The sequence below is a fragment of the Pseudopipra pipra genome, chromosome Z (genome assembly GCF_036250125.1).
Source record: "Pseudopipra pipra isolate bDixPip1 chromosome Z, bDixPip1.hap1, whole genome shotgun sequence".
NCBI classification, from domain to species: Eukaryota; Metazoa; Chordata; class Aves; order Passeriformes; family Pipridae; genus Pseudopipra; species Pseudopipra pipra.
The window spans coordinates 49,726,797-49,742,175 of NC_087581.1; the positions used below are offsets into that span (position 1 = coordinate 49,726,797).

At 34.9% G+C, this 15,379-nt stretch overlaps 1 protein-coding gene across 2 annotated transcripts in view; it reads right to left on the reverse strand.

The window, feature by feature from the left end:
* Positions 1–275: 275 nt before the first annotated feature.
* Positions 276–15,379, reverse strand: part of TMEM161B (transmembrane protein 161B) — a 43,245-nt gene continuing 28,141 nt past the window's right edge. For both annotated transcript variants that reach the window (XM_064642912.1, XM_064642911.1), the window contains 4 exons: positions 12,814–12,927; positions 11,520–11,694; positions 9,384–9,480; positions 276–8,518 (listed from right to left, as the gene is read on the reverse strand). In XM_064642912.1, coding sequence (XP_064498982.1) covers positions 8,241–8,518; positions 9,384–9,480; positions 11,520–11,694; positions 12,814–12,927 — 664 coding nt within the window. In that variant the 3' untranslated portion in view covers positions 276–8,240. The remainder of the gene's footprint in view (positions 8,519–9,383; positions 9,481–11,519; positions 11,695–12,813; positions 12,928–15,379) is intronic.

Sequence of the window (15,379 nt, forward strand, 5' to 3'; positions counted from 1 at the left end):
CTGTGAAACACTCAAAAATGAAAACATTCATATGAAATCTGTAAGTGGTTCCTTGAGGGTAGACTGCTGTTCACATGATACTAGAAAATTGTTTATTCTGCTGCACCCCAAACATGAAGAGGATAAATGGTCTACTCAATTATTTCTAAAAGAAGCAAACAACTTTGACTAGTAGAGAAACTGATAAAAAGCCTGTTATCACATGCTCTTTGGAGATTTTGCAAAAGTTGATAAAAAGTAGCATATATCACACAAAATAGGAAAAAAAATCACACTGATAGACAATAAACATTTATTGATCTTTGGCTTTAGAAATTGTCCTATTTTGGATATGGGAAATACTATATAAAATAAAGGAAGGGTTTTTTTCAACCTAAAGTACTGTAAAACAGTCTTTTACAGTGCACAAGTGCAAGGCATGCAGAGTACATGTAGGGATACTAAAACACTATATGAGCATCGCTGCAGTAGACATTAAATGTCCAACATGGATCAATGCTTTGCAAAGGCAAGCAAGTTGATGGGGCCAGTTGATATACAGCAGATATCACAGTTTCTTGTAGATTTGCTGTGGTATTAACATTAACAACTAATAGATATAAAATTAATTTTAATAATGTGTGCATTATAAAAGCAAAGTTAAACTATAACATTTCGGCACAATTAGTAGGGAGTAAGAAAGTATAAGCTTGCTTCAACTTTGCAAAACTGACTGTTGTTAAAGGAATTTAGGCATTTAGACAACAAACCTATCCTTACTATTTTCACATTTATACAAAATGCTGCCTGAGCAAGACAAAATCAGCTTCTTAAATGCTCTACAGTAAAAAAAGTAATGTAACTTTTTATAAATAGTGTAAGGAAATGTTTAGCAAGCTTACTAGAGCAAGTTTTCCCCAAGAGTGTACTACATACAGTATGGATTGCTACAGCCACATTTTAGAGCTAAAAGCTCAACATGCTGTTTTAAGCCTTTCTTGGAAAAAGGCTTCCTTTGGTAGATTTGAATCGGCAACACCATCTCAACTTACAAGCACTTCACATCTAAAATGCATAATTAACTCAGGAGCAGGTACCTGCTGTTTCCTCACTTGTTTAATTTTTCCTGCTGCACCAGAGCAGGCAGGTTTCACCTACAGGTCTTGCGCTGTTGGAGATGGAGAAGCAGTGGAAAGTATGGTTTCCCTATTCAATATCCTAACAGCATTCTACAAAAAGAAAAAGGTACAAGGTGTAACTTTCTGGAGCTGATTTGCTTGGTGTCAGCCAGCCATACTACATTCAGTACTCTTTGTGCTCTGAATCCATAGGGACTCAGTGAACTTCAGTGTAACCTTCCTGAGCTCAAGCAGAACAACTTACCTGGAGGAAGTCACCCATGTGCCTGCACAACTGGGGTATAATTATAATTAACACCCAGGGTGTCACTAAAAAACTTGGTAAATCAACCTTTCAGAATCTTGTAAATCCTCTCTCAATCATAAAACCAGAAACACAATGCAGAGGTGGCAGCAGGGTGTTAAATTACCAGTTAGGTACGGGCACAGCTGTTAGATTACCATTTAAGTAACAGGAATGGAAAAGATTTCTTCAAAATCTTCTTTGCCTCCAATGTATAATAACTCAAAACCACACATGGACATTACATATGCCAAAAACTGTATGAAAACAATAATTTCACAGCAAACCACATTTTGAGGGCTAGCAGAATCACCCATGATTAGGCACTTTACAGTGTACAAAAAGAATGCAATGTTACTGGAGGTTGTTTATTATTTGTAGTAATTGTACCTAAGTATTATCCATGCCACAAAAAACAAAACCAAAAAACCTCAAGTGAAAAGTGAGCTTTTCCAACATGTGCTGCACTCTCCTGTTTGCAGATCCTGATAAACCTCTAAAAGCATAGGAGGCAAGTTGTTTTGAAACAGCAGGTAATGCAACACCAGATCAACACAAAGCAAATGCCACTTGACACCATCTTCACTGTGAAGCATGACAGTCTTAGTACTTCTAAAGCTGTAACTATAAAAATCATGTTTTAACAGTAATGTAGCAATAAGAGGAAGCTAGAATTTACATAAATAACATCAGAGTCTTTCCCATTTGTCAAATGTTGAAATGAAGGGAGGGGAGTCTTTTCATCTTAGGTTTGTTGTAGAGTAGAAAGTATTATGAGCTTTTCACTTAAAGACAAAAAAAATTAATACTATTAACAGAACAATAACACTTAATTTGTGTGTTCCCAGCAACAAAGAGACATATTTAAAGTAAAATATTTACAACTTGGAGGATGTTCCCTGTGCAATTTATAACAAGTCTACCTTATGAGAAATCTTTACATTAATATTTGCTCACATAAATGGGAAGACTGAAACATTAGACAGTTTCTTGTAATTGCTTTTACAGAGTATTTCTCCATGTATATTCCTCCTAGAAAACCTTACATACTGAAAATGTGCACGATTGTTAACAATGGGAAAAGGAATGACCAAAGACAGAGAAAATAAAAACTGTTTGTTGGCACATCATGACATGGGTATGAACTACCTGGGTAGTTATGAAATACAATTTTTGGTGCATTTTTCTTCATCCCAGGATTTTATAAAAAGACTATAAATATGCATTCTTGAAGCTTAGAACATATATGGGAGGGAGAGTTACTATGAACAGAGGAAAAGAGAACAAGGTTGACTTTAACAACAAGAATTTTAAGCCAGGTTTTAAAATTACTTTGCAGCATTACAAAATAGTAATGACCTACCATTAAGGAGTTTGTAAAAAGCTACTCAAAACTCTACTGAGATGTGTATTTTATAAACAGCAGTCATATGGATAGTATGCTGATGACAGAAATGCTGCAAATATAAATCAGGGTTTTTGACTGATGTGTGATCATATGGAGAAGTTTGGTATTTACAGGTGGATTTTGCACTTCGATATAAAACTGCATACTTGTGAATACTTCAGTCCGGACATCAAGTTTAAAAAAAAATTAGTGTAGAAGTGTTTGACTTCTAGTTGCAGGCACTGATATTAATTTAAAAAATGAAAGTATGATCCATGGTATTAGGATTAAAAATAATTTTCATTAAAAACGCCATTGAAATCAAAGTTATAAAAATACTTACACACTGGCATGCAAAATAACATCCAGTGCAGTATTATTCTCCTGGCAGTCCACAGTGAGAGACTGAAAAAAGTTAAGTGCAGCATATACAGATGTCAGTAAAAGCAGCCTGGAAATAATATCTTGGCCTCACGATCTCACCTAGAGGAGAAAAACCTCTCAGTTTAATATTCAGGAGTGGAGAAAAGACATACCATCCACCTCACTGCATGTGCTGCACAAGTCACAAAGCATGGCAGACTTTCCAAAAAAAGCACTTGCACAAAAATCACTTCAAAGCACAGACTCACCATGCTGCATCAGCCTGCTTAACAAGATCAGACATTTGACCTCAGAAACTTGTTGCCTAGATGCTCTTTAGAGTAAATATCAGTGAGGTCAAAATATTGTTCTTAGCTTGCCATTTGGGACTTAGGCTGCAGATGCTAAAAATAACAGTCTTACTCATAATGGTAAAGATTCACATTTAATATTTGATTTAGGATACAAGTAACCTGCTGTTGCCTTCCTCCATTAGATTTTGCTAAGCCATTATAGAAAGATATCCCCAAGAGAACATATAATTTTCTTTGGCCTCATTCTCATTCAAGGTTTCTGTTTTCTCTGTGCACTTAAACCTTAACTAAAACTATATAGTAACTTTATATTGACAAAATTAACTGTTGGGTTAAGTCTGGGAGGGGAGGGGTTGTGTCTATCATGCACATTGTGTCACGTGATAAAGCATGAAGCATAGTATTTAAAAACTGATCAAAATCTTCTCTGTGGAAAGCACAGATTTTTGAGAACAAAGAGGCATAAGGCCTTTTACCTTGTAGAGTCTTCTGACAGCTTTAAGATCACATGTTAAATTTTTTATGTGATACATCCAAGACCCCTATTACCACTTAGCTGTAGTTACTGTAACCAAGTACAACACTTTTAATTGTTCCTTTGAAGTTAGTTGAAATTTCTGTACTTGCTAACCTTTACACAGAGTGGTTATGCTACGTAATTGTTGTGCTGATGTATCTTCGTGGCATTTTTGTCCACAGGCAAATTTGACTTCACAACCCAAGGAAGAATCCACCATCTTGCAGTACTTGTGACTCAAAGGAGGAGAACAACTGCCACAGAAATTAATTTTCTCTAAGTACATTGCTCTGTACAACGATGTTCTCTTGTACTGATAAAACCTGTTTTTTCCTGTTACTTAATCTGCTGATTCTTATGCAAGAGAATTCTGGAAGAGGAAAAAACTGTGCAGCTAAAGAGACCTCAAAAAGTGGCAAATCCTACAGCTTGAGAAGGTATCAAAAGAGTACAAGTGCTGCCTAAAAACCTCACCTACAAAGTGGAAGAATAGACTTGCTATAATTTATTCTCCTTTTTCTTATCAAATTCTTTTAGCTCAGAAATAGCCCAAGTGTTAGATCTGGACCTCCTTGAGCTTGCCGGAAGACTTGGATTTATCACTATCTTAACACTTTGTCTACAGGGACCTACTTTAAAAAAGTGCAGTGCTTAAATAATCGCTAACGAGTTTGTTCATATTTCACCTGGAATTCAAAGTTATATAACCTATTTAAAGGAACTAATCCTTCAAAAATAGCTTAATTTAAACCAAAACAACAGAAGTCAAAATACAATACCAAACTAAATTTAACCTAGTTTGTTCTGAGCAGGGACATGGGGAAAGCACTGTAGATCAGAAACAGAAGTCAAGCTAACAAGTCACATCACTGAGAGAGGGAGGCGTGACCTGAAGAAAGAGACAAATACGGATTATTTGCCAAAGGCACATTTCAGCCTTAAATCTCTCAGAAATTAAGGGAGACCTTGCTGCAACCTTCCAGTACTAAACAGGGCTTATAAAAAAACAGGGAGAACAACTTTTTACACAGGCAGAGTGTGATAGGAAAAGGGGGAATAGTTTTAAACTAAAAGATGGGAGATTTAGATTAGATATTAGGTAGAAGCTCTTCCCTGTGATGGTGGTGAGGTACTGGCACAGGTTCACCAGAGAAGCTGTGGATGCCCCATCCTTGGAAGTGTTCAAGACCAAGTTCGATGAGGCTTGGAGCAACCTGGTCTGGTGCCATTGCTCATGGCAGGGGATTTGGAATGAGATGACCCTTAAGGTCTATTCCAACCCAAACCATTCTAGAATTCTATGATTAAGCATTGGCCAAAAAGCAAGATAAAATGTGTAAGAAACCTGAATAAAAACTACCAAACTTTCAGTACTGCTTTACTTGTTTTTCCACTTTTGCAAGATGCTTTCCCTTCACTCCCAGGTGCTGGTAAAGGTCTCCATGAAAAAAAAAAGAAAGTATTTGTTAGCTGCTCTTTTAAAAGAACTTACTAAAGAAGTGGGCAGATACTCCTTTGAACCTTACATAATATACATGGAAGTCAGGACTATTAAAGTAACAACCCCAAAAGACATTTTTGTGTATATATCATAATTGCTCAAAACCTTGGCAATACAGGCCCTCTAGTTTCACTGTCACTTCACATTTTACTGCCATATTTTAGTTTTTCATAAGCCTCCTGGACTCATCTAAGGATTAAATGGATCCAATGAGAAACTATCTCCCACTCAGATCAGACTGCTAACCAGAAGGTCAACCACTCAGTTCTGCAGAACAATGGAACAGCAATGGCTAGAAGCATTGATCTTAATGTTAGCAACATCCAGGTGCCTATTTTTCATTGTGATTAGTGTGACGTCTGAATAGCAAGACAGCATGAGCTCTTAGCAAAAGCTCTGTGAAGCTCAGCTACATGATCCACTCATTGCCTTTGCTGAATTCAATACTATATAACTACAGTTCACTTGTGCTTATAAGCTTGAAGAATAAATAACTATGCCAACAGAAATTCTGATGTTTAACATTATTTTAGAGTATTCTCCATTATCCAGAATTTACTCCTTCAGATTGCAACAACAGGTTACATCTACATAGTGAGAGTCTTCAGCCAAGTTTACTATCCCAATCAAACTGCACTATATTGTTTTATCTTCCTGAAAAAAGGATTTGCATTGAACACCTAACTCTAACTTAAAAGCTGGTCTTGTTAATTCTATTAGTAATGATATATCTTGAACTAATAAGAAAGTCCAGGATTGCTGGACCTGTCATATTTTGTAATTCTATTGTTCATCTGAAAGACACTTCCTAAGAATGTTTTAAGATCTGAATCTATAAAGTCAAATATTATTCTTTAGGCCAATTCACAGTTAAGCCTTTGTCCTCGTTAGTTACGAAAAGCTGGTGTGAAAACAACAAAGCTTGCAGCACCAGTCACATTGAAATACTACACTGAACTAAAACCAGTAGCATCATGCAAGGTGTTCTCAGACATCCCCAACGCATGCGGTAGGTATTGGCTGGTGTGCACAAATCTTCCCCCAGTATCACTAAATGCAATTTAATAAACTAATAAATAACTTAAAAGGCATTCAACACAGTAAGATAGTTTATCACCAGCTTAAATTCTTGATTTTCTGCATTCATTGAGTTTGTTTTCCCATATGGTAGGTTTGCTACATATTAAATATTTAGTTAAGCTTTTCCATTTATAAATGATTATTATATGCAAAAGCTGTACACAAATTCAAGAGAAAAAGAACAGTAACATGAAAACAGCTAGTATTAGTTAAAAAACCCACTGACCTCTGCAAAGTGTAATATTAACTGTTTAAAAAAGCTACTGCATATAAATCCCCATTCTGTTTTGCAATTACACAAAACATCTGAAAAACTGTCAATGGTTTTATACTTGGAATTTATCCCTCCACTTAAGCAAAACTTGTAAAGTTGATGCTTTTCTTCTCCTTACTATATAGCTGTTTTATTATACAGAAAATCTATTTCTGGAGCCAAGATCTATTAACTCTTATTATATGGCCAAGTTAAGACAGATTAAAGTGGCAAAAGATGATGATCTGACAGAGCAGAAACTTCAAGATTAACAGTTTAAGCAATCTTTTCTTCCAAGACAGTGTAAGTTCTTTAGTATAGCTGAGTACCTCTGAAGAGGCATCAAAAACAAATAGCCCTTTCAACTCAACTTTCAAAAAAAAATTTAATTTTCATTTCAAAAGGGATCTTGAAATTACTAGATACACATACATCCCTCTCCCACGGCCCTGTAAGATACATTCAGTAATTTAAAATAAGATTCCATATTTTATAACTTCATATATATTATATATTTAATATATAATATATATTTATATGCACATAACACATATACATACACTCTCAGTCAGCAGGATTAAACTGTTTTGTTTTGAAATGTTTGATTGTTGTCACTAATTATTTTCTATTATTTTGTGCATTCAATAGAATTTATTTACTACCTCAAAAGAAGAAATTTAAAAGATCCAGATGGAATCTGTGGATCAGTATTAGCACCAATACAGATGGCCATTACTCCAAAATGACTGCAGGGACTGAAATAATATATTTGTTATAACTCTCTTCTTACTGCACAAGCACTCCTGCAAAATATGTAGGCAGCAATACCTGCCAGGTACGTACATAACTCCTGTTAAATTTAAATTTTATACAACTTTCCTTACTGTAATATACAGTAACTCTCCTGTCCTGTTGGATTATTTCATTTTCCATGGAGAAAAGTGATCAATAGCTATCCAACAGAATTATTTTTTTTAAATCCCCTCTCTCTCCTTTCATAGTATGGCTCAGTTTCAAGACTTAAAACGATAGGCAGCCACCATCACTATAACCAGTACCCTTTGAACGCAGTTCAGTCACTGACTTTGATGTGTAAAACACAAATTTTTGAGGCTGGCTTGCTGTTTATGGAAACCAAGATACTCAGAGGTCGCATTTTTTCAGCATGCTTACCACCATCTATCACACAATAATGTCAGTCAGTCCCAATGCTATAATTCAATTAGTTACCTACCATTTGGGTAACAAAAATAACAAACCCAGTTGTGATTTTAAACATTTTAAGATTATTCACCCTGAGAACACAGAGGAAGTGCTTAAAAATAATTATGATATGTTTTCTCTTCATATATAGTTTTCTCTTCATCTCCTCTTGGGTACCTGGGTTTGTATTGACCTCACACTTGCTTTGTCAGTTGACTTGTTCATGCCACAGTCAGGTACTGGTGATAGAAGAGCCCAAAAAGGCTTGTAGAAAAAAGGCAAGCAGCAATCCACCAGGTGAGGAAAGACAGGAGTCCCCGGAACAGGAGAGGAGTGAAAATATTCTTTAGACTTCCCAAAGCCGTGGTTATTTGTACTACTGTTACTTTCATCTTTCCATCAGCAGGTGGAAACTCAGAAGAAACAGAACTGGGAAGCAGACTCTTTTCTACTGGAGTGTCAGAATTCAGCTCTGAGTAGATGCCCCAAGAATAATTACCTGTCAAAAACAAACAAGTAACAGATTTTTGTAAAATTAAGTTCTACTACTTCTATCTACTACTCCACAGATCATTTCAGATATATTTTGAACACACAAATAAAAATGTTAACTTTTTATAACTTAGTAAATACTAACTGTATTCATCTGCATGGTTTCCTGATCATACCAGAAGCTACTGGGGTAGGATTCACCTTTCCTTTTCGCATCCTGACCTCTACATGCAATATAGCTGCCTTGGGACCCCTGTCAGTTCTGGGTACAATTCATCTCACCAGATGTAGATGTCTACTCTAGAACAGAATGAATCACAGCCTAATAAAGCCTATATCATTCCATTGTCTTTTTGCAAAAAAGAATGCCATGACTGCATGGCAGGCTGTGAAAGTTATCTCTCACAAGAAAAAAGGAAAAAAAAAAAATCAAACTGGAGTGACTTCAGATCTCCCAATAATTACATGAACACCATATTTTATAATTCCCATTCAAAAAGCCTACTAAAGATAAAAAAGCTGAAAAAAATCCTTTAAGGTATGTTCATGAAGGTAAATCAACAATGCTTTATACAGCTCACTTATAGAATACTTCTTGAAAGATAAATATTTCAACAGAAGTAAATAGCTTAGTTGGTTGTATTACACAATTTCTCAGAAACAAATTAAACAAATTAGTATATGATTGAAAGATATCAAAAGCAGCAATGAAAAAAACTGTTTTAAAGCCACACACGAATGTTTTAAAGAGTAGGAAACTGCAATGTGTTTCTGTATTGCAAATTCTACCCATACATTCTTACTCTCTTTAGTAAGGTGAAAATATAAAAGCCTGGTGTAAAACGTATTTTTTTTGATCGAGTTTTGCCTACCTAGTGTTTTCAAGAGCAGAGTTGTGTGAAGGAGCATTACCAATGGTGCAACATACTGCAGTGCAATTACACAAAGATAATAGAATACCCGAGCCACCTGGGAAAAACAGAAGAGAGTAAAATTCATGAGTCCTAGCTGAGCAAAGCAAATCCTTATGAACATGTCGACTAAAAAGAATTTATTAAAAAAACCCCAGTACTTATGCATTAAAGTTGTTCTAAGAGTTTTCTAACACCTCTTGTCACGTGACCTACCGTCTTCAAAAGATCTCAAGAAGAAATCCCTACAATGAACTCTAGTTTCAGGACATTTACAAATCTGAGAGGAAGAGTTGAAGGGAAATAATTAAAAGTATCCGTTCTGTTAAAACAAAGAGAATCAATTTTGCTTCTGCAAATTGCATGCCATCAAAGATTCCTATTTCAATACACCAGAAACAAAACTAAATGTTTAATTTTTAAAGTTTCCAATGATTTACAAACTAAATCCCATCTCAGAAATGAAGTAGTAGTCACAGCCCAAGGCCTCATAAAAAGTAAATGGAAGTTTGATTAATACTGCAGCCTCTTTCCAAAAGCAAGGTATTTTTTAAATTTTCAACTGTGAAATACCATTATGTTAAAAACAATGACAAGATGATTTTTCATTAGCAGTTGATCAACAGCATTTAAATGATCTTTATTTTAGATATACACTATGGTTCATGGAAATCCCTCCCTCTGCTCTCAATCTGTTCCATTTTTTTCAAGATTGTTACATTGCATATTTTATATACTCTATTGACCTAAAAGACTAGACTAAATAAAGAATGAAAAAACTATTGAAATCAACAGCAAGCAAGCAATGAAATAAACCTAAGTGGGTTTTAGAAAAGAACAGAATGCAGGGTGGCAAAAATGATGAAGGCAGACATGACATTTTTGGGAACACCTCTAAAACCTCAAAAGGCTTCATAATGAGCAGGCATTAAAACACTAACATGAGAAGAAAAAGTAGTATGACAGTGACAGAAGAAAAAGTATGAGACAAAAATTATTGTCAGAAAATTGATGGAAGACAACAAAAATAGCAAATTAAAAATAATGATCGCTGTAGAATGACAGAAAATAATTTACTGGCAGAAATTCCAGAAAAAGTTAAAGCAAACATGATTAGTTAAACAAGACTAGATCTAGCGACTGTGGCCTCCTCAAAGAGAAGATATGAAGATACTGGATAAATGGATTTTGGAAATGCCACATAGAGAAGACATTACTGTTTTATGGATAGGATTAAAATTCCCAGAAATAAGATAGTGAATTTACAGCAATTGGCATAGTTCTGTCCTAATCAGTTGCTGTTACTTGTATTTCCTAATTTTTTTTCTGAAGCAAATTCCTAGCCATTTTATTTGTAAGTCACTACTGCGCAATCCACTTAGGACCTTCAGACACTTAGTATAACCAAAAGTAACAATGACAATCCTAGGAGAGAGTCTTACCCATACTTTAATATTCCTCCTGCAACACACCCCAACTCAGTAGGATCAACAGGCAGCACTATCACGCAATGCTAGAAATTTAAGTTTATTTTGCAGGTAACACGCAACACTATTCTACTCCTTCATTTGTTTGTGATATACTTTATAACTCTTCTTTTTAAATAATAAAAAAAAAAATCTAAGAAATCTTGCCTTGTCCACAATAAGATAGGATATTTTTTAACTAGGCTAGTGCGCTTGAGAGTGGTTTGACAGAATTAAACATCTCTCATTTTATTCCAAAATATAACCTCCTTATCACAAATTTTCCCTCAACTTAAAAATAATAGTTAGTAACAGTATTTTACTCTTCTATCTAAATTGAATCTTTTCTTTCCCATGTTTTAGTTACACATCATCACATATCTGAAGGGATCTTTTACAACAACTTCCAAATAACCAGGGAGAAAGCCATGTGCATAATACAGACGATACATCTCTCCATATTTTGGTTTGCAGAACTTCTCTGTAATGGTGCTATTTTTATAGGACATATAGTCTAGGAAGCTTCATTTGGATTCCAGCTTTTCTGCCACAGAACACGTAACCAACTGGAAAAAAAACATTTGCACAGCAGAGTACTCCAAATATATAACTTCAGTGCCACCATACTTACCATTTTCTGTAAATCAACCATACTTATTCTGCCAGCTTCCTTTTTCATCTGATCCACACTTTTCTGGGCTAAATTCAGATAGGCCTGCAAATGATGGCGCATCATAGCCAACCGTAAAGCACACAGCAGGATTATAATCCACAACCTGACAGTGTCAAACGTATCTTCTGACATTCTGTAGATAAAAAAAAAGGGTGATGTTGTATTCCAAAGGCCACCTACTCTTATTAAAGGCCACAATTTTTTGTTTGTATCATCTGTAAAGAAATCTTGAGGCATATTGTCAAAAAATAGTTAACACACAATCTACAGTTATGAAGCTCACTTGCAAGTAATATTCACTTTTGGCTTCTGCTTCTCCTTCCTGCTACTTCTCAGTAACCCTATCATAGCATTAGATCCAAATTAGTATACATTTGTCTGTAAATAAGAACAGTTCTTAAGTACTTAAATTCTGAGTAATGAAGGCAGGATGCTAAAACCCAAGCTCACTCAGATAATACAGGTTTTCAGACACACAGTAGTAGATAGTAAATGGGTACTTCAGCTGCCTGAGATAGCCAGTTATAGCCTCATTTTAAAACAAACTAAGGAACAAAACAGATGCACAAAATATGTACATTTATGGTGTTTTTTTAATAGATCAGTGGTCACAGAACCACCTTAGAAGTGTATCTCAGCCCTAGAAAGCAAGATGTGTCAGCTAATCATATCTGTTCAAGTTTATTTGAATACCACAATTTTGAACTATTTAGACTAATTGTGACAATGACAATCACCTATGCTAATTATACAATCTGAATTTCAGATACCACTCTTCTTGAAAATTCTTTCCCCTTTTATGTTTTGAATATTTTAGCTACCAATTCCATATGCACTTCATCAACATGTAGATCTTAAAACAAATTGCCTAGCTCTGTTCTCATGCCAACATTTCTTGACTGTCTTCTGTGAAATCACTCCTCTCTCCTACATCAATATATAAGATACAAGGTTCCAGAAGGTAGTAATGAGGTGGTATTCCACCCCTACGAAGATCATCCCAATACTGCCAAGCAGATGTCAGAAGACAGCAGCTTTTTGGGAACCACCACCTTAACATTCAACATTCTGCAACTAATCCTCATTCTTCTGAAATAACAGAAGCTCTTCAGAACTCAGTAGCACCTTCCACAATGCCTTTTATAGCAGGTGCAATTAAATTTTGAGTCTTTCATGTTCCTATGACTTTCAAAGAACATAGACACGATTTTGTTCTCAATACCCCAGAAAAAATTTTTAAAGGGAATCTTACAAAGGAATGTTCTCTTTGCCCAAAGGTGGGTTCATAATGTAGTCCTTAGTGATTGGTTTTACCCACAGAAGAACCATAAATAAAGGTGCCAAGAAGTTTATGTGTAGCAATGTTCTGAAAGCAGAAAAAAAAAGTGGAAGTTATTGAACAATCACCATACTGTTGAACAGAGTGTATGGATTCAAAAGGAGAAATCTTAATTTTAAAATTAAAAAGAAAGATAAATAAGAAAATAGGCGTGACTTACATTTCGACAAAACAGTAATACTATGTATTGCGAAATCACACCAGATCTGGCTTTTTAAAAGTGCTCTTAGAATATTTATTGCAAACAATCCAACCAAAGGAGTTCCACACACTATGCCACACTAGACTAAAAGACTGTTGTTGAAAATTTTTATATGATGGACTAACACCAAACTGCACTAGCTATTACAGTTTTAATTTAGAAACTCGGCATCTCAGATAATTATGGTGAATATGCTGCTATATTACTATTTTTTGCTTTATTAAAAATCTACTCAGATTAATTTCCATTATCTATACAGACCAGGAGAAACAGCTCTCAGAGATCACATTTCCCAGTTTAACAAAGATTTTTATTTAGGAATCCTGACTAAACCAAACTTGGTACTTACATTCAATGAAAGATACTCAGATCGAAAAAAAAAAAAAAAAGCCAAAAAAAGCCAGCACAGTTTTTTCCTTTTAAAAGTATGAAACTGCAGAGTTGAAGTAAAAGTAGTACTCTTTTGTGATCTTTGAGTACAAACCAGCAGAATTTTAAGAGGGGATATAGTTTTCTGGACTTTTCCCTGAAATTAATATACTTCTTTATTTATAAACGCCATACCCCAATCGTTTTTCATTACTTAAATGAAATTAAAACAGTTGAAGAGATCTGGTGGTTTTGTTAGTGCAATGCCTCCTAACTAACAGAATCAGGTTGTCTATACTTCCACCTCCACCACAGTGCTTCTACACTCTAGAAAATGACGTAATCAAAAGTTGTTCTAAAGAACACAAGACCTCACTGATTGAAAACTGTCAAACTTCCTGAAACCATTAAAATGTTTGCAAGTTTCAGAAGATGTCATCACACACATTTAAATAATTGATTTCAGATGAAGAAATAAGCCCTGATAGCTATTTAGTGTTGCTAGGGAACACAACATCATCAAACAACAGTTCAAAGCATTTCACTAAACTGTGGAAGCCTTTTAGCTGAACTTCTACTTATTTAAGAGATCCTACTGAGTTAATGGACTGGAATGTGACAAAGGGTGCTTAAAATCACCTTTTTGGATTTTTTTTTTTTATTTTATTTGGTTTGGGGTTTTGTGGGTTTTTTTGTTTGTTTGTTTGTTTGTTTTGGTTGTTTGTTTTTTTCAAGTATAGGCAGAAAGGCTGAAAGAGTCCTGAAGCAGACCCTGGTAGAGGAGGGAATGTATACGAAAATGATACAAGTTGGTTAAGAAGACTCCAAATATATGCAGGAAAGAATACTGCTTCTAAAGGGGAAAAAAAAAAATCAAACAGCTATCAAAACCAAAAGGGACACCAGATGATTTTTATTCTGTTTACCCAAAACAATAAACTTAATTCCTACACATATAAAAGAATCACAGTAATAATTTTCGTAAGTATTAGCAAAGTGGAACTTAATCATTAATTTTCAAGTTTTTGGGCTTTATTTGGTCCATGTTCCCTGTATGTTAGGTGATTCATTTGGTAAAGAAATATGATTTCGTGTTGGGCTTTTTTGGGTTGTTTAGTTTTGGGGGTTTTTGCTTGGGTTTTGGGGGACATTGGTAGCTGGTGGGTTTTTTGGGCAGCTTTGGGAACTTGCTTAGTTTTTTTGTTTGTTTCAGGGGTTGGTTGGTTTGTTGGTTTTGTTTTGGTTTTGTTTGGTTGGTTGCTTTTTTAAGTAGGCTATGCATGTGACTGCAAAGATAAACAGTTTTCCTGTAACCAAATTAGAGAGCTTTGTATCAGTGACATGTCATTCCCATTTACAGCATCCTTTTCGTCACTGTCAATAAATGATGTACTCATTAATAGAAACATGTCATAAGGGCAAGTAATGTTCTCAGGCCTATTAGAACCTATCACTTGACAATGATTGTTTGCTTATAATTTCATTACCTAACTATGTTGATCTGACCAAGTTTTAATCCACTTATGATAATTTTTACATTTTTTCAGTTGAATAGTCAAAGTACAGGTACTTTTGAAAATAATTTGCTTTGTGTTGCACGAAGTTAGCTTTAGCAATCAGTTCCAATATCCTCTAAACATGAAGCCAGAGAAGTTTTATTTTTCATAATCACATTCTAGTGAATATTAATTAGCTTTTAGCTATTGATTAATGGACTTTTGTTTCAGAAAGTTTACATTTCTGCCTAGGATGTAATGTCCACAGGTCAAGAAAGATGTTAGAAAACTAAAGAATACTTTAGAAAAGGCATAAGAAATTTTAAAATACTGAGAATCATAAAAACTAAAAACTAAGAACTTTGTCTAGGTGAAAAGAACAGATTAGGAAGTGATTCAAGTCACTCAAGTC